The sequence below is a fragment of the Ranitomeya imitator genome, chromosome 7 (genome assembly GCF_032444005.1).
Source record: "Ranitomeya imitator isolate aRanImi1 chromosome 7, aRanImi1.pri, whole genome shotgun sequence".
Taxonomy (NCBI): domain Eukaryota; kingdom Metazoa; phylum Chordata; class Amphibia; order Anura; family Dendrobatidae; genus Ranitomeya; species Ranitomeya imitator.
In genome coordinates this window covers 106,868,284-106,893,344 of record NC_091288.1, presented here as the reverse complement: position 1 = coordinate 106,893,344, position 25,061 = coordinate 106,868,284, and the positions used below count along the sequence as shown (strand labels likewise).

The 25,061-nt window shown below is 46.1% G+C and overlaps 1 protein-coding gene across 1 annotated transcript in view; it reads left to right on the top strand.

Moving 5' to 3' along the window:
• The window catches only part of LOC138644847 (gamma-crystallin 1-like), a 404,828-nt gene extending 383,871 nt beyond the window's left edge, over positions 1-20,957 (top strand). Inside the window, exons 2-4 of the mRNA XM_069733735.1 lie at positions 17,253-17,290; positions 17,693-17,935; positions 20,632-20,957. Coding sequence (XP_069589836.1) covers positions 17,282-17,290; positions 17,693-17,935; positions 20,632-20,907 — 528 coding nt within the window. The 5' untranslated portion in view covers positions 17,253-17,281 and the 3' untranslated portion in view covers positions 20,908-20,957. The remainder of the gene's footprint in view (positions 1-17,252; positions 17,291-17,692; positions 17,936-20,631) is intronic.
• The last annotated feature ends 4,104 nt before the right edge of the window (positions 20,958-25,061 follow it).

Below are 25,061 nucleotides of genomic sequence, written 5' to 3'. Positions count from 1 at the left end.
TCAGAAGACAGGCAGCGCAAATAGGGCATGCCCAAGGGATAACAGAACAGCGCAGGCTCCGTGACAGCTTAAAACAACGCTGAGGAGGCAGCGCATGGCACCAAGGGGGTAGGAATGACGGCTGTGCTGCGTCACATTACAAAGGAAAGTCCCAGCTCCGGGACGGTATAACGGTATCAGTGAACACATTTTATAAGTGTTAAGTTCTGCGTGTGCAAAGAGCTAAAAAAAAAGAGCTACCTTTTCCTTGTGCAGCATTAGTGCTGCACAAGATGGCTCTTTCAGTAACAAACAACGGGGGGGGGGGGACAGGTTCCCTTACATTTAGGTTGTTGTGCCAGCGTGGCGGTCGCAGGACACATTGCCGGCTACACAGCTGGGGATCAGCTGACGTTACTGAAACCCAATAACACTGGGTCGTATGTTTTTACTGTGCAGCCTGCACTTCTGAGCCGCAACTGGCGGTGTTGGAGCCCAGGAATAGCAGTTCAGGTGGTAGAAAGATGAACACAGCAGGAGACCTGGATGACACCCAATTACTTAATCAGGCAGAGGAGTGGCAAATTCCTGCGAGATCCAGGCCTGGTTCATTTTCAGGAAAGTAAGCCGGTCAACGTTATCGGAGGATAGTCGCATGTGACGGTCTATTAGTACACCACCAGCGGCACTAAAGACACGTTCCGATAAGACACTAGCCGCAGGGCAAGCCAGCACCTCCAATGCATACTGGCTTAGCTCTGGCCATGTATCCAGCTTAGAGACCCAAAACTTGAACGGGGAAGAGCCGTCTGGGAGTACAGTAAGAGGGCAAGCCATGTAGTCTGTCACCATCTGACGGAACCGTTGCCTCCTGCTGACTGGAGCTGCCGGTGATGGTGTAGACATTTGGGGCGGGCACACAAAAGTGTGCCAGAGTTGTGCCATACTGGGCTTGCCTTGGGCAGAGGCACTGCTTCTGCTCCCTCTTTGGGCAGAGCCTCCCCCACTGCCTCGACGCACTGAGCTGCTTTGTAAAGCACTAGCAGCACTCCTCTCAGTTGGACAGGAGAAGATGATGGAATTCACCAGTGTGTCGTGGTACTCCCGCAATTTACGCTCCCGGGTCAACGCAGGGATGAGGTTTTGGACGTTGTCCCGGTAGCGAGGATCGAGGAGGGTGAACACCCAATAATCAGAATGTGGTCGATGCGGCGGTCGTTTCTCAGGCACTGCAGCATGAAATCCACCATGTGCTGCAGAGTGCCAACTGGCCCAGAAACGCTGTCCCCTGCTTGAGACATGATCTCTGCCCGCTCGTCATCACCCCACCCTCGCTGTACACACTGACCACTGGACAATTGTGTCGCTCCCTCCTCTGGACGGAGCTCTTCCTCCTCCATTGACTCCTCCTCATCCTCCTCACAAATTGGCCCCTGCGTACCCCTTTGTGAGGAACCACGTGGCGCTGACTCTCCAGAAGCTGATGGAAAAGGTGACTCCTCATCCTCCACCTCTTCCACCACATCATCCCTTAACCCTTGCAAAGTTTGCTGAAGCAGGCAGATAAGGGGGACAGTCATGCTGACTAGTGCATCATCTGCACTTGCCATCCGCGTGGAATAATCAAAAGGATGCAAAACCTGGCAGACGTCCTTCATAGTGGCCCACTCTGTGGTTGTGAAGTCTGATCGGCGCTGACTGCGACTTCTTTGCGCCTGATGCAGCTGGTACTCCATAACTGCTTGCTGCTGCTCACACAACCGCTCCAACATATGTAACGTGGAATTCCACCGGGTAGGTAGGTCACATATGATGCGGTGTTCCGGAAGGCGGAATCGGCGCTGCAGAGCAGCAATGCGGGATCTGGCCAAGCTGGAACGCCGCAAGTGAGCACACTCTAGGCGGACCTTGTGCAGCAGGGCATCAAGATCCGGATAGTCCCTCAGAAAACTCTGCACAACCAAATTGAGCACATGTGCCAGACATGGGATGTGAGTGAGGTTGCCAAGGGCCAAAGCTGCCACCAGATTTCGGCCATTGTCACACACTACCATGCCTGGCTGGAGATTCGCTGGCAGTAACCACACATCGCTCTCCTGCTTGATGGCATTCCAGAGCTCCTGCGCTGTGTGGCTTCGATGCCCCAATGAAACTAGTTTCAAGATGGCCTGCTGACGTTTGGCCACGGCTGTGCTCATGTCGGTCATAGGTAAACGTTCACGGGTCCATGTGGAGGTGGACTGTGACAGATCCTGCAGAGAGGAATCAGAGGAACTGGTGTAAGAGGAGGAGTCGATGCGTACAGACTGGATTCCTGCAATCCTTGGAGTGGGCAGGACACGTCCTGCGCCACTCGCACGATCTGTACCTGGCTCAACAACATTAACCCAATGGGCAGTGAGGGAAACATATCGCCCCTGTCCATGCTGACTGGTCCACGCATCGGTGGTGAGGTGGACCTTGCTACTGACGGCGTTCAGTAGCGCATGTTTTATGTTTGCCTCAACATGCCTGTGCAGGGCAGGGACAGCCTGCCTGCTGAAGTAAAAGCGGCTGGGCACCTTGTACTGTGGGACTGCCAATGCCATCAAGTCACGGAAGCTGTCAGTCTCCACCAGCCTGAACGAGAGCATTTCCAGGGACAACAGTTTGGCAATGCCTGCATTCAGAGCCTGTGCTCGGGGGTGGTTGGCCGAGAATGCCCGCCTTTTCTCCCATGCCTGGACTACCGATGGCTGTAGAGTAGACTGGGAGTGTGAGGATGACTGGGAAGGTGGTGCTGTGGGTGGAATTACACTAGGTCTCTGGACAACAGTGGAGGAAGAGGCAACACGAGATGAAGAGGTGGTAGCTGCCGCTGTTGGTTGGCCTACGTCTTCACTGTGTTTCTGTAACTCCACCGCGTGCCTGTTCCGCACATGTTTCCACATATTTGTGGTATTGAGGTTGCTGACACTTTTACCTCTTTTTACTTTCTGATGACACAGCTTGCATTTGACAAAACAAATGTCATCTGCAACTGTGTCAAAAAAGGACCAGGCACTGCAAGTCTTGGGAGCGCCCTTTTTGGCTTTGGAAAGAGACAGGCTCCTAACGGGTGCCAAAGTGGAGGCTACAGGCTCCGCAGTCTTCCCCCTCCCTCTCCCTCTTTGGCCCGTAAGGGGAAGCTCTTCCTCAGAGCTGCTCCCACCACCTTCCTGTTCCTCACGCCACGATGGGTCAAGGACCTCATCATCTCCACTACCCTCTGCCACCAACTGCTCCTCCTGGGTAGTCTCGGCAGCACAGTACGCATCAGAAAGCGGCACCTGAGTTTCATCATCAGATGCGTACTGCGCTGTGGTCACCGGAGGCACTGGCCCACCTGCCTCTTCAGAGTCAGAGAGATAAAGCTTTTGGGCATCACTGCACACTGCCTCTTCTTCCATTTCTCCAATGCTGCTTGGCTGGCCCCCTGTTTCCAAGCCAAGAGATTCAGAGAACAGAAGTAGAGACGGCTCCTGTCCTGGGCTCTCTGACTGCCTGGCCAATTTGGCAGGTGGTGAAGAGACAGATGGCTGCTCTCCAGTGCTCTGTGCCTGAGAGGATGTGGCACTAACTGAAGTCGATGCCGAGGCGTTAGCTGCCATCCACCCGACAACGGCTTCAATTTGGTCTTCATGTAGCAGCGGTGCACGGCGCTCTCCGACAAAGCTGCGCATGAAGGACTGTTCCCTGCTGAAACTGAGTGACGACGAGTCACCGGCGCCCGCAGCAGGCACAGAATCACCACGTCCTCTCCCTGCTCCTCTCCCTGCTCCGCGCCCACGCCCACGTGCCTTACTCCCTGCCCTCTTCATCTTGGTTGACAGATAAAGATAAGCAGAAAAGTACTAAGGCCTTAGTGTGCTTATTCCTGAAATGCTCCTCCTAACAGGTGTAAGAAACACTAATGTTGTAAATTGTGGACTAAAGTTTATTATTTTTCAAATGTGGCCTACACAAGTGTTAAGTTGTGTTTGGTGAACTTAACTTTTTTTTTGGTGCAGATCGGGCTACAGAGCTAGTTTAAATCACACGGAGACCGTGCAGACAGCCGTAAACGGCGCTGCAAGGCCAAAAAACCCTCCTCTCGGTTATCCTATATAGTGTTTTTCCACTATTTAGCTGGATACGAGTGGAAAGACACTAATAGGAATTTTTTTTTTCAAATTTTAAACTGGCTGCACTATTTGAAAAAAAGGAAATTGTTTTTCAAGGTATGAGGCAGTAACGCACCCTGAGCTGAATCCAACCGGCTATGGCTGCACACAGACTACAGGGCGAGCTGCGCTCACACAGAGACCGTGCAGACAGCCGTAAACGGCGCTGCAAGGCCAAAAAAACCTCCTCTAGGTTATCCTATATAGTGTTTTTCCACTATTTAGCTGGATACGAGTGGAAAGACACTAATAGGAATTTTTGTTTTTCAAATTTTAAACAGGCTGCACTATTTGAAAAAAAGTAAAATTTTTCTCTAGGTATGAGCCAGTAACGAACCCTGAGCTGAATCCAACCGGCTATGGCTGCACACAGACTACAGGGCGAGCTGGGCTCACACGGAGACCGTGCAGACAGCCGTAAACGGCGCTGCAAGGCCAAAAAACCCTCCTCTAGGTTATCCTATATAGTGTTTTTCCACTATTTAGCTGGATACGAGTGGAAAGACACTAATAGGAATTTTTTTTTTTTCAAATTTTAAACAGGCTGCACTATTTGAAAAAAAGTAAAATTTTTCTCAAGGTATGAGCCAGTAACGAACCCTGAGCTGAATCCAACCGGCTATGGCTGCACACAGACTACAGGGCGAGCTGGGCTCACACAGAGACCGTGCAGACAGCCGTAAACGGCGCTGCAAGGCCCAAAAAACCCCCTCTAGGTTATCCTATGTAGTGTTTTTCCACAATAGAGCTGGAGACTGGTGGAAAAACACTAATAGGAAATTTGAGAAAAAATGTGCAGCAGGCTGCACTAAGAGCAAAAAAGGACAACTGTGTGAGGCAGTGTGAACCCCCCCTGAGCTGAATACAACCGGGTATATGGCTGCACACAGACTACAGAGTGAGCTGCACACACACACACACACACACACACACACACACACACAGAGACCTTGCAGAACGCTGTTAAAACAGCGCTGCAAGGCAAGAGCAAGGTGAACAGTGAAGAACACACAGCGTTTTGCTAAATTAGCCTTTGGAAAGGAAAATTAAGCAATTAGCTAGCTTGACTGGCCCTCAGTTAGAACACAGCGTCCTGTCCCTAACTGAAATCACAGCAGAGTGAGCGCAAAATGGCGGCAGCGTTTTTTATAGTGCAGAGTGACATCATTTCAGCAGCCAATCCAAGCCTTGCCAGTACTTACATGCCCACCATGCTAAACAGGATGTGCCCACACTTCCAATCATTCCTCATTGGCTGCTGCGTTCAGTTTGAATTCTGGGAACTTCCGATACCGAATTCCGATACCGCAAATATCGGCCGATACCCGATACTTGCGGTATCGGAATGCTCAACACTAGTGAGGAGACTTATATGGCAAGCATGCTCCTCTGGGAAATTAAATATGGAAATTTCCTCTTCAGAGAGGAAGAGGACTAGAACTCTAGTGTCACCTACTGGCAGTAGTAATCTTAAAAGTCAGTATAGACAATATGGTAACAGTGGGGAGTTGAAGTAACTGGAGGGTTGCTCATTGAGGGCCTCTGCAGTACGCCCTTTTAACAAGTCTTTCAAACACTATACCCTATTTAGGGAGCTGCTTCATGAAAGAAGCAGATATCTAATCTAAAGAGAGGGAATCTCCCAGCATCAGTATTTTTTAATATGAAACACAATGGGCAGCCAGGAGATGTTTGGCTGTCATGAATTTACAGTGACAGTGGCAGAAGCCAGACTGTAGAGAATTATGATGTGGCAGGCAAGAAGACGTGTAGCAGTGAGGGATAGACAGTTATGGCAGCCCCAGAAGCAGCGTTATTAAACAAAGTGTATAGCAAGGAGATGTGTAGCTGTCCTGGCTGAGTAGTGGCAGTGGCATGAACAGCATGGTAGAGAATTAGGATGGGACAGACAAGTAAAAGTGTGGAAGTGAAGGGCCAGCAACGGAAATCATGGCAGCATCAGTACTACTGTATAGATGACTTAATGGTCATGGAGTAGATAGCTGAGCATGGGCCGGCAGCATTGATGGTGGCAGAACTGTGTAGAAGGCAGACAATGCATATTTTGTATGGCTGATTTAATCATTACCATCAGCCATAAGTGAAAGAAAGTTGTAGGTGAAATAAAAGGTTTTCCAAGCTTGCAACAGATAACAAAAGCCACCCACATTGTAAAATGACACAGCACTAGAGGCTGGACAGCCATAGCAAACTGGGTTCTATATCCTGAGCTTGAAGTCAATTGGATTGGTGCTCAGAGTATCAGCCTTAGGCCGGAGTCACACTAGCATAGAATACGGACGAGAACTATGCGAGAAAACATTGTTTATCTATGGGGAAGCTCACATCACCGTATTTTTTCTTGGGCGTATTCAGCATGCGAGTGAAATCGCAGCATGCTGCCATTGTACGAATATATCGACCGAGTCTCGCAAATGCAAGCCTATGGGTGTAAGAAAAAATCGAACACCACACGGCAAACACCACACTGACCATCCTTGTGACTTGCGAGAAATATACACACATTTTACTCATTTCAACCCATTGAGCAATTAAATTCAATGGGAAAATGCAGTGAGAAATGTAAAGCCATATGCATGTCAAACGGATGTCAAACGGAGGTCATACGGATACACAGGTGTGAGGTGTGAAAAAATGGCATCATTGCCTTGCAAACGCATTATACACGGATGACCATATATAGAGCACTTGTGCGACTCTCAGCAGGGAGACTCAGATCGACTTTCCATACGGTAAGTGTGACCTCGACCTAAGGCTTACATTCCCACTTTCAATGTGTTTCAGCACTGCAGTAGTACACCACAGTCAAATTGAGGACTTCTTTTAACCCTTTTAAAGACTGAGCTGCAGGCTTTGACCTCCTATCTCTAAATTGTAAAAGTCTAAAATGGTCCAAAATAGCTTAGCCATCATTTATGCTAAATGTGATAGCCTCCTTGATTGACTGTGCTAATCCATGTGATGTGATAGCTGCAGGGCAATATAGGGAGGCCTATAAGGGTATGTTTACATGGTCCGGATATGCAACGCTTTGGATGAAGCAGATACCTGCTCCGTCCAAAGCGCTTGAGGCTTTTGTACGCTCAGTAATTCCGCATGTGTTCATTGAATCACCGCATCCAATACACATACTGTGTAATTTTTCTTGCGGAGACTGAGCATCTCTGCAAGATAAATAGACATGCTGCGGTCAATAAAGATGCGCCACATGTGTGCATACACAGACCTGCCACATAGTGGAGATGGGACAGACATCTGTCTCGGATGATGTAGTGAATCCTGCTTTGAGCAGGGGCTAGGACCAGATGACCCACGGGGTCCCTTCCAACTCTACCATTCTATAATTCTATGAAAAAATCCCATCCACTATGCTATAACATCTGGCCGCTGCGGATTGGACAGCCAGTGTTTCCTGACCGTGGAAACATACCCTAAGGCATTAACTTGCTATGTGTGATTTCAGCAGTATGGTAAATGTCAGCTGAGCATTATTTTATTTATATTTTCAAAATCAAATAGCAAAATGTTCTACTTTAGCGAGACCTGCAAATTTGAGGAAATTCGACTCAAAGACAATCCTCCACTGATTGATATTCTCATCTGTAGCAGTTACCGATCGGTAACAGCTGTTTTATTGTTACTGATTGGTTTCCCCTTCCTGCTAAACCCACATTTCAACTTTGTGGTAATCCATTTATTTAACTTTTTTATTGCCATGTTCCAGAAGAAAAAGCTAAGGCCTATACAACAAACTAGCCTCGTCTGTACCCTCAGGAAAAATGCAGGAATAGCTATGGAGGATATCCACTGAACTAAAACATAACCTTTAATAGATATAAATAAAAACTCGGATCCTAACAAGACACATACATAAAAAAATACAAAAAGTGCTCAAGTGAACCAGTGCTCGAAATAAAAAATTGGATCGGTCTTACCAATTCAGACGGACATATGGAATGAATCCCTCAAAATCCATGAGGGTGGTGCTTCCAGATGCTAAGGGCCAAGGGTAGGGAAAGTTACACTGCCACTGTCTTCCCTGTAAACCCTTAGAGAAGCTCCTGTCCTGACAAGGACAGGCCCCGAGTGAGCCCTGCTATGGGAATCCACCAACCCAAATGTAGCCCTAAATGTCTCTCTTCTCCCTACACATTTCAACTCCGATGGGGGAGCATCATCAGGGGAGTTATATGATCAGAAGAGGTGCCAATGGGTCCCCTCAGGAGTCCTAAACAGGACGGTCCAAAAAGTGCTTACAAGTCTGTATAAGTCCGTATCAAGAAAGGGTCCCGCAGTGGCTGGGAAGTCCCAGAGAATTTCAAAGATACTTGGCTGTGTCTGCAGCTTAGATAAGTTCCAGAAGTCATAACTTTTAGGGTGTGTGTCCACAATCAGTAATCACAGCGCTTTGGACTGAGCGGAAAACTCGTTCCGCCAAAAGCGCCCCCACGTCTGTCCATGCGGTGATTCCGGATGAGTTCATTGCACACATCCAGAATCTCCGCAACCCATACATAGGGCAATGTGATTTACCTTGCGGCGATGAAGCGTCACCACAAGGTAAACAGACATGCTGCGTTCTGAAAAGATACTCCACATGTCCGGAAACGCAAGGCCGCCGGACGCGTGTTCGCATGCATAGTGGAGACGGGATTTCATAAAATCCCCTCCACTATACTGTAACATCTGGACGCTGCTGGTTGAACGCTGCGGCTCTGTGCAGCGTTCAATCCGCAGCTAATCCAGATGTAATCCTGAACGTGGACACATAGGGTATGTTTCCACGTTCAGGAAACGCTGTGTGTTTGACGCTGTATAGAGCCGCAGTGTCAAACACACAGCGTCCGGATGTTACAGCATCTCATATCACGAGAACTGCCGTGCACGTGACTGGGACTTATCTCCGGTCACTAGTCTGGTTTTTGCAAACAGCTGATCAGCTGTTTGCGAGAACGCTGTAGTGTAGGTGATCGCTGGAGAGTTATCTCCGGCTATCATCTACCAGCTCTGCTACATCTAGATGTCAGGCATTTGATCCCCAAAGCCAGTATCACCTGTAAAAAATATTAAAATAATAAACAAACACTATACTCCCTGCAGAAATCCAATTAAAACGAGTGTCCCACGACGATCTCCCGTGGAGAGTAGCAGCATCAGCTGATGCGAACACTCTCCAGGGGCTCCAGGAATACAATGATGGAAAGTATCTTTCCACAATGTATTCCCCACAATGTATCCCTACGCCCCTGTGAGAAAATAGTCCCTAGTCTCACTTCTGGCACTGCTGTGTGAGAAAGTTCCCTGAACTGAGGTAACCTCAGTGATACATTGCAGGAGCCATTGTCTCCTGTCAGTGTGTATGTAAATGAAGAGGTTGGACAAGAAAAAAAGCGTCAAAAACGCATGAAAAACGCAACAAAAAGCATCAAAAAACGCATGAAAAATGCAGGTGATCTGCAAGTGACCTCAGGTGCAGATTTGGTGCAGATTTTACCTGCGTCAAATCCTGATCAAATCCTGATGCAATCCTGAACGTGGACACATACCCATACCCTTACTTTTTTGTAGATGAGTTGTATGTGTCAGTGGCATCATTTTGAGGCACATTTAACCTACTAACAAACTTTTATTAATACATTATTGGGAGGAATATAAACACAACAGGAGTTCTGACATTGAAGTTTACATTTTACATTGCATGTAATGTTGTGAATTCTGTGGCCAAGCTCCCTCCTGTGGTCGAGAGTGGTACTTCGGCTGGTTCTGTCTATGAGCTTCCTTTGGTGGATGAGAGTGGTACTGCGGCTTCTGAGTTTCCTTCCTCAGGTTATAAGGTTAAGTCGTTAGGTACTGCTCTGTTTAACTCCACCTGGTGCTTTGATCCTGGCCTCCAGTCAATATTCTAGTATTGGTCTTGCTTCCTCCTGGATCGTTCCTGTGGCCTGTCTTCCTGCATAAGCTAAGTTTTGCTTGTGTTATTTTTGTTTGCTATTTTTTCTGTCCACCTTGCTATATTGGTTTTTCTTGCTTGCTGGAAGCTCTGAGACGCAGAGGGAGCACCTCCGTACCGTTAGTCCGTGCGGAGGGTCTTTTTGCCCCTCTGCGTGGTTGTTTGTAGGTTTTTGTGTTGACCGCAAAGCTATCTTTCCTATCCTCGGTCTATTCAGTAAGTCGGGCCTCACTTTGCTAAATCTATTTCATCTCTGTGTTTGTATTTTCATCTTACTCACAGTCATTATATGTGGGAGCGGGGGGCTGCCTTTTCCTTTGGGGAATTTCTCTGAGGCAAGGTAGGCTTATTTTGCTATCTTCAGAGCTAGTTAGTTTCTCAGGCTGTGCCGAGTTGCATAGGGAGCGTTAGGCGCAATCCACGGCTACCTCTAGTGTGGTGTGATAGGATTAGGGATTGCGGTCAGCAGAGTTCCCACGTCTCAGAGCTCGTCCTTTGTTTTTGGTAATTGTCAGGTCACTTTGTGTGCGCTGAACTTCAATGTCCATTGTGGTTCTGAATTACCTGTTCATAACAGTACTGGAGGCCCAAAGTACTAATGCTTCTCAATAGAGGGAGTTCTGAGAACTTTTTTTTTTCTTTGCACTGTGTTCTGTCTTTCTTTTCCCCTTTACATCAGGGTGGTTCAGAACACAGGTGTGGACATGGACATTCAAGGTCTGTTCTCTTTGATGGATAATCTCGCTATAAATGTACAGAATATTCAAGATTTAGTGCTTCAGAATCCTATGTTAGAACCTAAAATTCCTATTCCTGAGTTATTTTCTGGAGATAGAGCTAAGTTTTTGAATTTTAAAAATAATTGTAAACTATTTCTGGCTTTGAAACCCCGCTCCTCTGGTGACCCAGTTCAACAAGTTAAGATCATTATTTCTTTATCACGTGGCGACCCTCAAGACTGGGCATTTTCCCTTGCGCCAGGAGATCCTGCATTATGTAATATTGATGCGTTTTTTCTGGCGCTCGGATTGCTGTACGACGAACCTAATTCAGTGGATCAGGCAGAGAAAAATTTGCTGGCTCTGTGTCAGGGTCAGGATGAGATAGAGATTTATTGTCAGAAGTTTAGAAAGTGGTCCGTGCTCACTCAATGGAATGAATGTGCGCTGGCAGCTATTTTCAGAAAGGGTCTCTCTGAAGCCCTTAAGGATGTCATGGTGGGATTTCCTATGCCTGCTGGTCTGAATGAGTCTATGTCTTTGGCCATTCAGATCGGTCGACGCTTGCGCGAGCGTAAATCTGTGCACCATTTGGCGGTATTATCTGAGCATAAACCTGAGCCTATGCAGTGCAATAGGACTTTGACCAGAGCTGAAAGGCAAGAACACAGACGTCAGAATGGGCTGTGTTTCTACTGTGGTGACTCCACTCATGCTATCTCCGATTGTCCTAAGCGCACTAAGCGGTTCGCTAGGTCTGCCACCATTGGTACGGTACAGTCAAAATTTCTTTTGTCCGTTACTTTGATCTGCTCTTTGTCTTCCTATTCTGTCATGGCATTTGTGGATTCAGGCGCTGCCCTGAATTTGATGGACTTGGAGTTTGCTAGGCGCTGTGGGTTTGTCTTGGAGCCCTTGCAGTGTCCTATTCCATTGAGAGGAATTGATGCTACGCCTTTGGCCAAGAATAAGCCTCAGTATTGGACCCAGTTGACCATGTGCATGGCTCCTGCGCACCAGGAGGATATTCGCTTTCTGGTGTTGCATAATCTGCATGATTTGGTCGTGTTGGGGTTGCCATGGCTACAAGTCCATAACCCAGTATTAGATTGGAAATCAATGTCTGTGTCCAGCTGGGGTTGTCAGGGGGTACATGGTGATGTTCCATTTCTGTCTATCTCATCATCCACCCCTTCTGAGGTCCCAGAGTTCTTGTCTGATTACCGGGATGTATTCGATGAGCCCAAGTCCAATGCCCTACCTCCGCATAGGGATTGTGATTGTGCTATCGATTTGATTCCTGGTAGTAAGTTTCCTAAGGGTCGACTGTTTAATTTATCTGTACCTGAGCACGCCGCTATGCGGAGTTACGTGAAGGAGTCTTTGGAGAAGGGTCATATTCGCCCGTCATCGTCGCCATTGGGAGCGGGGTTCTTTTTTGTGGCCAAGAAGGATGGTTCGCTGAGACCTTGTATTGATTACCGCCTTCTAAATAAAATTACGGTCAAATTTCAGTACCCCTTGCCGCTGCTGTCTGATTTGTTTGCTCGGATTAAGGGGGCTAGTTGGTTCACCAAGATAGATCTTCGTGGTGCGTATAATCTTGTGCGTATTAAACAGGGCGATGAATGGAAAACAGCATTTAATACGCCCGAAGGCCATTTTGAGTAACTGGTTATGCCATTCGGACTTTCTAATGCTCCATCAGTGTTTCAGTCCTTTATGCATGACATCTTCCGAGAGTACCTGGATAAATTCCTGATTGTATACTTGGATGATATTTTGGTCTTCTCGGATGATTGGGAGTCTCATGTGAAGCAGGTCAGAATGGTGTTCCAGGTCCTGCGTGCTAATTCTTTGTTTGTGAAGGGGTCAAAGTGTCTCTTTGGTGTTCAGAAGATTTCATTTTTGGGGTTCATTTTTTCTCCTTCTACTATCGATATGGACCCTGTTAAAGTTCAGGCCATTTATGATTGGACTCAGCCAACATCTCTGAAGAGTCTGCAGAAGTTCCTGGGCCTTGCTAATTTTTATCGTCGCTTCATCGCTAATTTTTCTAGCATTGCTAAACCGTTGACTGATTTAACCAAGAAGGGTGCTGATGTGGTCAATTGGTCTTCTGCTGCTGTGGAAGCTTTTCAGGAGTTGAAGCGTCGTTTTTCTTCTGCCCCTGTGTTGTGCCAACCAGATGTTTCGCTTCCGTTCCAGGTCGAGGTTGATGCTTCCGAAATTGGAGCAGGGGCTGTTTTGTCGCAGAGAACTTCTGATTGCTCGGTGATGAAACCATGCGCCTTCTTTTCCAGGAAATTTTCGCCTGCTGAGCGAAATTATGATGTTGGCAATCGAGAGTTGCTAGCCATGAAGTGGGCATTCGAGGAGTGGCGTCATTGGCTTGAAGGAGCTAAGCATCGCGTGGTGGTCTTGACTGATCACAAAAACTTGACTTATCTCGAGTCTGCCAAACGGTTGAATCCTAGACAGGCTCGTTGGTCGCTGTTTTTCTCCCGTTTTGACTTTGTGGTTTCCTACCTTCCGGGCTCTAAAAATGTGAAGGCGGATGCCCTGTCTAGGAGTTTTGTGCCCGATTCTCCGGGTTTGCCTGAGCCGGCGGGTATTCTCGAAGAGGGGGTAATTTTGTCTGCCATCTCCCCTGATTTGCGGCGGGTGCTGCAAAAATTTCAGGCTAATAGACCTGACCGTTGCCCAGCGGAGAAACTGTTTGTCCCTGATAGGTGGACGAATAAAGTTATCTCTGAGGTTCATTGTTCGGTGTTGGCTGGTCATCCTGGAATCTTTGGTACCAGAGATTTGGTGGCTAGATCCTTTTGGTGGCCGTCTCTGTCGCGGGATGTGCGTTCTTTTGTGCAGTACTGTGGGATTTGTGCTCGGGCTAAGCCCTGCTGTTCTCGTGCCAGTGGGTTGCTTTTGCCCTTGCCGGTCCCGAAGAGGCCTTGGACACATATCTCTATGGATTTTATTTCGGATCTCCCCGTCTCTCAAAGAATGTCGGTCATTTGGGTGGTTTGTGATCGCTTCTCTAAGATGGTCCATTTGGTGCCCTTGTCTAAATTGCCTTCCTCCTCTGATTTGGTGCCGTTGTTTTTCCAGCATGTGGTTCGTTTACATGGCATTCCAGAGAACATCGTTTCTGACAGAGGTTCCCAGTTTGTTTCGAGGTTTTGGCGAGCCTTTTGTGCTAGGATGGGCATTGATTTGTCTTTTTCCTCGGCTTTCCATCCTCAGACAAATGGCCAGACTGAACGAACCAATCAGACCTTGGAAACATATCTGAGATGTTTTGTTTCTGCTGATCAGGATGATTGGATGTCCTTTTTGCCTTTGGCTGAGTTCGCCCTTAATAATCGGGCCAGCTCGGCTACTTTGGTTTCGCCGTTTTTCTGCAATTCTGGGTTCCACCCTCGTTTCTCTTCAGGGCAGGTTGAGTCTTCGGATTGTCCTGGTGTGGATACTGTGGTGGATAGGTTGCAGCAGATTTGGACTCATGTAGTGGACAATCTGACTTTGTCCCAGGAGAAGGCTCAACGTTTTGCTAACCGCAGGCGCTGTTTGGGTCCCCGACTTCGTGTTGGGGATTTGGTTTGGTTGTCATCTCGTTATATTCCTATGAAGGTTTCCTCTCCTAAATTTAAGCCTCGTTTCATTGGTCCATATAGGATTTCTGAGGTTCTTAATCCTGTGTCTTTTCGTTTGACTCTTCCAGCTTCTTTTTCCATCCATAACGTGTTCCATTGGTCATTGTTGCGGAGATACGTGGCACCTGTGGTTTCATCTATTGATCCTCCTGCTCCGGTTTTGGTTGAAGGGGAATTGGAGTATATAGTGGAGAAGATTTTGGATTCTCGTGTTTCGAGACGGAAACTCCAGTATCTGGTTAAGTGGAAAGGTTACGGTCAGGAAGATAATTCCTGGGTCTTTGCCTCTGATGTCCATGCTGCCGATCTGGTTCGTGCCTTTCATGTGGCTCATCCTGGTCGGCCTGGGGGCTCTGGTGAGGGTTCGGTGACCCCTCCTCAAGGGGGGGTACTGTTGTGAATTCTGTGGCCAAGCTCCCTCCTGTGGTCGAGAGTGGTACTTCGGCTGGTTCTGTCTATGAGCTTCCTTTGGTGGATGAGAGTGGTACTACGGCTTCTGAGTTTCCTTCCTCAGGTTATGAGGTTAAGTCGTTAGGTGCTGCTCTATTTAACTCCACCTGATGCTTTGATCCTGGCCTCCAGTCAATGTTCTAGTATTGGTCTTGCTTCCTCCTGGATCGTTCCTGTGGCCTGTCTTCCTGCATAAGCTAAGTTTTGCTTGTGTTATTTTTGTTTGCTATTTTTTCTGTCCAGCTTGCTATATTGGTTTTTCTTGCTTGCTGGAAGCTCTGAGATGCAGAGGGAGCACCTCCGTACCGTTCGTCGGTGCGGAGGGTCTTTTTGCCCCTCTGCGTGGTTGTTTGTAGGTTTTTGTGTTGACCGCAAAGCTATCTTTCCTATCCTCGGTCTATTCAGTAAGTCGGGCCTCACTTTGCTAAATCTATTTCATCTCTGTGTTTGTATTTTCATCTTACTCACAGTCATTATATGTGGGTGGCTGCCTTTTCCTTTGGGGAATTTCTCTGAGGCAAGGTAGGCTTATTTTTCTATATTCAGGGCTAGTTAGTTTCTCAGGCTGTGCCGAGTTGCATAGGGAGCGTTAGGCGCAATCCACGGCTACCTCTAGTGTGGTGCAATAGGATTAGGGATTGCGGTCACCAGAGTTCCCACGTCTCAGAGCTCGTCCTTTGTTTTTGGTAATTGTCAGGTCACTTTGTGTGCTCTGAACTTCAATGTCCATTGTGGTTCTGAATTACCTGTTCATAACAATGTAATTCACCAAGCTTCACCAATAAAATTATGAGTGACAAGTTTTTTTGTGAAGCTTTAGGTTCATCTTGGTACCATTTTGTGGTACATACAACTTTTGATCATTTTTATTGCATTATTTGGAATGTAAAAGGAGCAAAAAGTACTTGATCTTTATATTAACATTGTTCACCACTGGGTGTTATTGTGATGATATAGAAAATGTTCAGCACAGCCTAAAAGGGGAGGTGCATAGATATAGGTTCCCAAACCTCAATACGTGGAATAGTTACAACTAGCACACTCCAATGTGATGCAAAAAAGGGGGGTATTTAATATACATTCAGTAACCACAAACGTTTCGGTCTGCAATGGACCTTCATCAGTGTGCTAAATGTAGTATGTATGGTATATATAGTGGAACCCCGATAAGAATTGACTGATTGGCATAAAAATGTAAGTTTTACTGGAAAAATTGCACTGAAAACAATTTTGAATGGTAGGTCAGTCCGGCTAGCGGGAGAGGAAGAGACACAAGAGCCACGCGGTATCCGCCGCAAGTGGAGTGTGTATTATTGACTTGTGAGCTTTATGCTTTATTACTTTTGGACAAAAATAGAATAAAACAAATCTAAAAAATAATTTGGATTTGATCACCTTTTTCTAATATCCTTTACATATTTATTTTTTTCACAAAACAGCTGTACGAGGTTTTTTGTGCGACAAGATGTACTTTTTACTGGTACAGTTTCTGCTCAATTTTTATTTCAGTTACATTTTTTTCAGAGGATTTTGTGCAGATCCAGCAAAATGGTGGTCTTAGGTTTCCGTCACACTAGCAGTATTTGGTCAGTATTTTAGATCAGTATTTGTAAGCCAAAACCAGGAGTGGGTGATAAATGCAGAAGTGGTGCATATGTTTCTATTATACTTTTCCTCTATTTGTTGCACCCCCGGTTTTGGCTTACAAATACTGATGTAAAATACTGACCAAATACTGCTAGTGTGACGGCAGCCTTAGTAACAGATAGATAGACCAGAGATGGGATCTGGATACCCCAGATCTTTTTGCTCATCTCTACTATTAACTACCACTGCCATTGATTACTATTGATCAAACTGGAGCAAAACTGTTTGAAATTCTGTCAAGCATTCCTGAAAACTACAAACAAATTTTGCATGTTTTGCTCAGACATCATTACTTTTTTTCATATGCAAAAAAAAACCTGACCACTTTTTCTCCGAGTTTTGGATTACATTCATCAATTTAACTGCACTAAAACTCACTTTATTATATATTAGCCATGATGGTCACAAAGAATATAAGGTTGACATATAATTTTGCATAGACTGGTAATACACTTTATGTCATCATTGCTAAACACAAAGAAAAAACTAAAGAAAGAAGTGTACGGTCGTTTTAAAGGGTTTCAGTAATGAATGAAATGTCAGATGATGCATTCTATATAGTACACAAAGAAAAGGTCAGTGCCATTTGCAATGTATGCATCTACATCAGCAATACCACATATATAAAAGGTCTTCGACTGTGGCACAAAACACAGCTCACGCAGCATAGCTACAGCAAAGATGGTTAAGGTAAATGTTGCTAACTATTGGTATTATAAATGTGTGCCAGCTTCTGTGGATATGTTACTATAAATGAAAACGTGTGATCATAGTGGATAGCTCTCATTATTTTGCCTTGTTCATATCTTACATTTACTTATTTTTCAAATTTATTTATCAATCAGAGGACTCTAAAACTATGTGTAATTAACATTAACCTGTTTGAAATAATAGATGTTAACTAATTCCTAATCTCAAGCCAATATAGATCTGGTACAGCATTTTCTGATGAAGAATAGCACATACTTCCACTGTAAAGAAGTAAAAATATTAATCTATTCTGATATTGAGCTAACTTTAGCATGTCAAATGTGAACGAGCTTCTGGTCTAATAGACACTGAACTTTTTTATGTTTAATCTTGTTTTCCCAGATTATCTTCTATGAGGGCAAAAACTTTCAGGGTCGCTCTTTTGAGTGCATCTCTGACTCCTCTGATCTTTCTTCACATTTCAACCATTGCAATTCCATCCGAGTGGAAAATGGAAACTGGATCTTGTATGAATATCCCAACTTCAGAGGACATCAGTACTTCCTTAGAAAAGGAGACTATCCTGACTTCCAGCAGTGGTTGGGCTACAATGACTCCATTAAATCCTGCCGTTTGATGCCACAGGTAAATATTTGTCTTTAATCTAGCTGTGTTGCACACATCACAGTGATATGGAAAATATTTGGGCCTATCCCCAATAATTTTGCTTTATCTTTTTTGGCGACAAACTATTGTTTCAGATATTCAAAAACAATGTAGCAAAATAATGACTTAAATAAACACAAAAAAGGGTTTTTACAAGTACGGTAATTTAATTTATGAACGGAAACAGCTTTTCAATACCAAATCTTTTAAGAGGGAAACATTTTTTTGTTGTTGCACTCTAAAGGTGTTATCAAAGGAGTTTTTTTTTTAAATATTATCTTCACTAAAGAATGTTAAGTCACTGTTCATGCCAACATTTTTAACCATGCTAGGCTTTTCAATCTGTTAAAAAAGGACTCATAATGGAAACCAGATGGCTCTTCTGCAGGAAGAGAGAACCATTAGTTTGCCTAAATATAGCCTAAATTGTTTAAAAAGTATCCATTGTTTTAATTTTTATTACACAAAACAAAAGTACACATGAAAATAAGAAACATTGTAATATATCTAATCAGAGAAATCCACTTTTTTCTCTGCCAAAATAAGCAATGAATAAAATTCTATGTAGACGTGAGGTGGGAGGAGCTAGAGACTGAGCTCCACCCATCTCCTCCCCCACTCATCTGCATAAACTTTTATCTGCAGTATCTGCCATTATCTCAGTAATGGGAAAGTCTGTGTTCACTAAATGCAAATATTACTTCAGAATTGAGACTTTTGATAATGACTGATTAATTCTGGCAGAGAAAGAAGCAGATTTCTCTGATAAGATATTGTCAAGGTCAACTGCAGCTGCTGATGCAGCCCAGCCCACAGACGCTGACCGACCATGACGGCGTGGGGCGCGCGTCCCCCGGGGACGCAATACGGATCCTTTATAGCACAGAGGGGTACCCAGGCCTACCTGAACTAGGGGAGGGCAGAGACCGGGGTTCTGTGGCAGCTGAGCATGTGGACAAGGAAAGGACTTGATTACACCGCACAACTTCAGGTATAGAGAAAGTAAAATTTACTAGAGTAAAGTCACACAGTACATGAACAACACATAATGATGTCAGGCTCCTGATTCCACACCTCCCAGAAGGGTACCACCCAGTGGACCCCAAGGCACCAACGGATCACGGAGGCACACATAGGCGGGACATCAGGACGCAGGCAAGACAACAGGGTACAGACAGGACATCAGGACACAGGAAGCACATCAGGGCACAGGCAGGGCATCAGGAATACCGGAGAGACATCTGGGACAATGATGTGGCAGCCCAGGTAGTCGGCTGGGACACTGGTGTGGCAGCCCATGGCATCAGTTACATGAGGACATCGGACACAGGAAGGACATCAGGACACAGGCAGGGCATCAGGACATCAAGAATACCAGATAGACATCTGGGACACTGGCGTGGCAGCCCAGGTCATCAGTTTGGATATTGGCGTGGCAGTCCAGGTCATCAGTAACATCAGGACATCGGACACAGGACATCAGGATACAGGCAGGGTTACAGGGTATAGACAGGACAACAGGACATCTGGACCCAGAGTCACATCAGACAGGAGTTGTACGGTCCTGGACATTCGACACGACCTACAGGCACCACCATTCAGGCTCCAAGCCCCCAGCAGCGGTCATCAGGTTCCAGACTGCGGTCGTCAGGCTCCAGGCATCGGACCTAGGAAGGAACTCAAGCGGGATGGTGCTAGAAACACAGGATTACTGGACCTGCCAGGAGCTAGCACTTCATGGTAGTCAGAGCACAGAGCAATAGATGCTCAGCAGAAAAACCGGTTACAAGAGACCTCAAAATCACTGGGTGCAAGGCTCCAGATGCAAAGGGATTCCAAGAACATAATCACAGCAGACACAGTTCAGACAGGTTCAGGTACAGGATCAAGGATTCGGGCCTGGATATAGCGCCTCCAGGACAGGAGCCAGAACAGGGCAAAACAGGAATCAAGGCAAGGACTTTGGTACCAAAACATAGACAGGAGAGGTGCAGGAACACAAACACACATAGCAAAGTTCAGGAGCTTTGTGAATAGCTCAGGCCCTGCCCATAGGGCAGGGTAATTTATTTAGGAGCTGCCCCTCAGCAATTGGCTGAGGACAGCATTTCAAGTACACACCCTAACCCTGATAAAAGCAGGGGAGGTGTGGCAGCGCACGCCCTAAGCACAAACAGAAACCATTACAGCACAATCTGTGCAGGAATTGAGGCTCAGGGCACCAGGCTGTGACTGCACGCACTGACACACGTGGAAAGTCATGCACCAGCTGCAAATGACCTTGCAACCCGCAGACAGCTTCTACAGTGGCAGCAAGGGACCGCACATGCTGATGGTCATGCAGCAGGGCAAAGACCTAACCACCTATATACGGCTGCACAGCAGAGCAGGGAACTGAGATGGCTCCATACAGGTAACAGCAAACAGTATCCCAGCTCAAATTAGGGGGAAAGGAGCAAAGGGTTAAAGCAAAGACATGCATTGTCACGCCGAAAACCAGATACAGACAGAACGGCGTGACAGATATATTACACAGTTTCTCATTTTCATGTGTACTACTGATTTCTGAAATCAAAATTAAAACAATGGTTACTGTTTAAGCATAATATTTTTGGCTTTTATTTCATAATAGTTATTGATTTTGAAACATTTTCTTTTGCTCTCCTTAATCACAGCATCGTGGACCATTCAGGCTAAGAGTTTATGAGAGAGAAGATTTCAGAGGTCAGATGATGGAGTTCACTGAAGACTGCCCTCATGTCTATGAGCAATTCCATTACAATGACATCCACTCCTGTCATGTACATGATGGATACTGGATGTTCTATGAAGAGTCCAACTACAGAGGACGCCAGTATTACCTAAGACCCGGAGAGTATAGAAGATACAGCGACTGGGGAGCTTCTAATCCAAGAATTGGATCCTTCAGACGAGTCCAACATCTGTATTGATAATTTTTTGGTTTGCATATACAAATAAAAATATGAATACAGAAGGCAAATTATTGCATTTGTACTATGTAGCATTATTATAAATCCAGATGCTGTAGCTAGAGATGGGCAAACCCGAACAGTAAAGTTTGGAGTCTGTACCGAACACCTAGTGTTCGGGCATGGAGCCCTAAAATGGACTTTTCCTTGAAGTCTATGTCCCTGTTCAGGTTTGGCAACCCGAACACCAGGTTTTTCCACGCTGTCATCTGTAACAACGGCAGCTCTGATATGCTGGTCAGAGAGCTGCAGTTCCTATGCTGTCAGATGACAGTGTAAGCCAGCAGTTGTGACCGGCGGTAAAAAGTACTAATCCCATCAGCCTACACATGCGATCGCTGATAACAGCAACAACAGTCACCGCAGATGGGAATTTTCATCAGCAGGGACCTGTGCTCTATAAATAAAAAAAATAACTTGAGGTCTCTTCTATTTTTGATAGTCAGTGGAGGCAAAACTGCCAGCTGCAGGCTGCAACACTCAGATGTCAGCTTAATCATGGCTGGTTTGTAAGTTGACCAGGGTGGTAGTCATGACAACAGGCTGTAATGTTACCACACCCTCGTGCCCCACAGATGAAATGCAATTTCCATTTTGCTACATGTGCAGCGTGGGCAACAGTACACTCACATTCACTATCAGCGTCCCCTCAGCTTCTGTCACTCCGGCTCTGCATCCTCCAAGCTCTACAACCATTTCAGAGACAATGTCTTTTTCCAACGGTTTATCTTTACTGAGCAGGAGGGCATCCATCACATAAGAAGCACAGTATTCACAGAGTGGCATCTCTCCTGCTTTCCCTGCCTTCCCAGCAATCTCTATTCTTCTCACAGTCCCTGCCTCACTTCCGTCAATCCCTGCCTTGTCTCTGAACAATCTCTGTTCCACTCCTGGACAATCTCTGTCCCGCTCCTGGACAATCTCTGTCCCGTCCGTGCATTCAGGCCCACCAGCTGCCTACCATACCCTGGTCTGGCTTCAATAGGAAAAGGTGCCAGGCTCAACATCTCAGCATCACCTGCCCTGGTCGTAGACACCGGATCCTCTTCGGGTTGGTTTCTGTTCATGCTGGTGACCGCCTGCACAATACTCAGCCTGGGACCCCTTCCTGCCTTAGCAGCTTTATCCCCATGACTAGCAGACGTTCTCCTTTCCTGACTGCCCCAACCAGCCAACCAGGAAGTGCCTCTCTATATCTCACTGCTCTGTCCTCCACTCCTCTGTAGCCCCTCCCAACTGGAAAACCCCTATGCTAACTAAACCTAGACTAATACTCCTATCTCCTATCTCTACTGTGCCCCAATTATTTTAATCCCACTGTTGCCCTATGCTATCTTCTATTCTATCCCTACTTCTATACATAACAAACATCAAATACATCACATTACAGTACATAGACAATTTAACAACATGACATTAATATTACTGAATGACAAGGTGCCACATGTAATCATTTGAACAGTGTCCAAAGAAGAGGAGGCACGTGACGACCCTGGTCACCCCCTTACACTCCTCCCTAATAAATTATATTTGTCCCATGGCAGCACCTGTAAGCTTAAAACGGTTAACATTTTAAATCATTTAATACATTTTCACAGTTAATATAGTTTATGTCCATTGCTGCCAGAGGGTCACCAGTGGTCGTGGTCCTACTCGGCTCGAACCTTGGAACAGAGAGTTCAAGTTCTTTTCACTCAGGTCTGACTGACCCCAGTCCCTTTGCTCCTAGGACCCGTACACATAAGGTACTTACTAACAATAGTCCAGGCTCATGGTCCAGTCCCTTCTTGCTCTTGTTATCCAAACACAGGAAGCTACTATAACCGAACACACTGACCCAGTGGCCAACTCAACAACAATCCTGACTAGTGTTGAGCCACCTACCTAGTGTTCAGGTTCGGTTTGTCGAACAGGGACGTGTTCGACGAATTGTTCGTCGAACGTTCGACGAACACCATCGAACCCCATTGAAACCAATGGCAGGCAAACACAAACACAAACACATACAAACACATGGAAAACACATAGAAAACACCTTAAAAGGTGTCCAAAAGCTGACAAACTGCCCAGAAGACACAACAAACACATGGAAAAGTCACAACTACATATAGTCATGCGGAAAAAAAAGAGGTGGAGGAGTAAAAGGAGGAGGAGACACAGATATAGGCATGTCATGCCCTTCTAAAATCAAGAAAGGCTGGAGTAAAAATCTAAAATCACCCTACCAACACCCAGACATCGTTAAAAAAATAAAATAAAAAAGAAATATCTTTAGGTAGAATGGCGGAGGTTCCATTCAGAACACTTTCCTTAGAAGGCGTAGTGGTACCCCCGTTGGGAGTTGTGCCAAAAAATGAACCCAATACATTCAGACTAATCCACCATTTGTCATATCCAAGGGGCAGATCAGTAAACGACAACATCGACGCGGAACCTATGTACTATGTACTGTACCTCCTTTGACGAGGCAATCAGGTGGGTCAAGAAGTTTGTAAGAGGCACCCTAATGGCCAAAACAGACATTGAGGGGGCGTTCCGGTTACTACCTGTGCCTCCGAATAGTGTCCTCCCATTGGGCTGCTTCTGTGAAGGAGCATACTACATAGATCGCTGTTTGCCCATGGGGTGCTCCATATCCTGCTCACTATTTGAGGCGTTTAGTTGCTTCCTCGAATGTGTCGTCATGGACGTTTGTAAGGCGTCACATATTATCCATTACTTCGACGACTTCTTATGCCTGGGCACAAAACATTTGCCACAGTGGGAAAACACGCGTAGTCCACCTGTGAGAAGGAGAGACCTGGAGGGAGAGTGGACACCCCAGGGCCGAGGGGTTAGATTGAGAAAGAAAGAAGGTGGTGTAGCTTGCTTCATGGGTGGGCTACTCTGCTGAGTAGCAGAAATTACTACTAGGCCCAAAAGGATTTCCTGGGCCAGATGCCATTAAAAAATACTACTTAGGTAAACAGGCGGTGTAGCTTGCTTCATGGGCGGGGTACGCTGCTGAGTAGCACTAAATTCTACTAGGCCCAAAAGGATTTCCTGGGCTAGATGCCATTACAAAATAGTACTTAGGTAAACAGGCGGTGTAGCTTGCTTCATGGGTGAAGTACGCTGTTGAGTAGCACAAAATTCTACTAGGCCCAAAATGATTTCCTGGGCTAGATGCCGTTACAAAATAGTAGTTAGGTAAACAGGCGGTGTAGCTTGCTTCATGGGGGGGGGGGGGTACGCTGCTGAGTAGCACCAAATTCTACTAGGCCCAAAAGGATTTCCTGGGTGAGATGCCATTAAAAATAGTACTTAGGTAAACAGGTGGTGGGTGGCTGGAGCTTACCGACCTCTAAATCCCAGGCCATAGTATGAGTAAGCAACTCTGCAGACGACCCCACCCACCTGGAATTGACGATGGCAATGTCTTGTAAAACTCAGCAAGGGGACTAATTAAAAGAGTTTCCATTTTTTCCAAAAATTCGGCCATAGACACCACTTAAGTGGCATCAATTTCACCAGAGTTTTTTAAAACGGTTGGTGAGGTGATTTTCAAAAATCATCCAGCTTATAGTCTCCCCAAGATGACACAGGGGTAGAAAAGTCCTTGTGGATCCAGGATTTGTTCATCTTGATGAACGTTATTCTGTCTACATTGTCACTGGACAGCTGCGTGCGCTTATCTGTCAGCACACCACCAGCAGCGCTGAACACACGTTCAGAGAGACCGCTGGCTGCGGGGCACGACAAGATCTTCAAGGTGTGAGTGGTGAGTTCAGGCCATTTTTCCAGATTAGAAGCCCAAAATGAGCAAGGGTCCAGTTCCACAGTCATGGCATCGATGTTAACTTGGAGATACTCTTGTACCATCCTCTCTAGGCGTTGGCTGTGCGTCAGACTTCTTGTCTCCTGTGGCCTTGCAAAGGATGGTCTAAAATATCTTGAAACGATTGGAAAAAATTGCTGTTACCACCAGATACGATGTTACTGTTACGGTTTGAGTGAAGACTCGATAGTCCCACGGTTGGCAAGTTAGAGCTCAGAGATTCTCTACGTGCACCACTGGTGTTTTGTGGAAAAGCAGATGTTAGATTCTGTAACAGTCTCTGCTGATACTCCTGCAT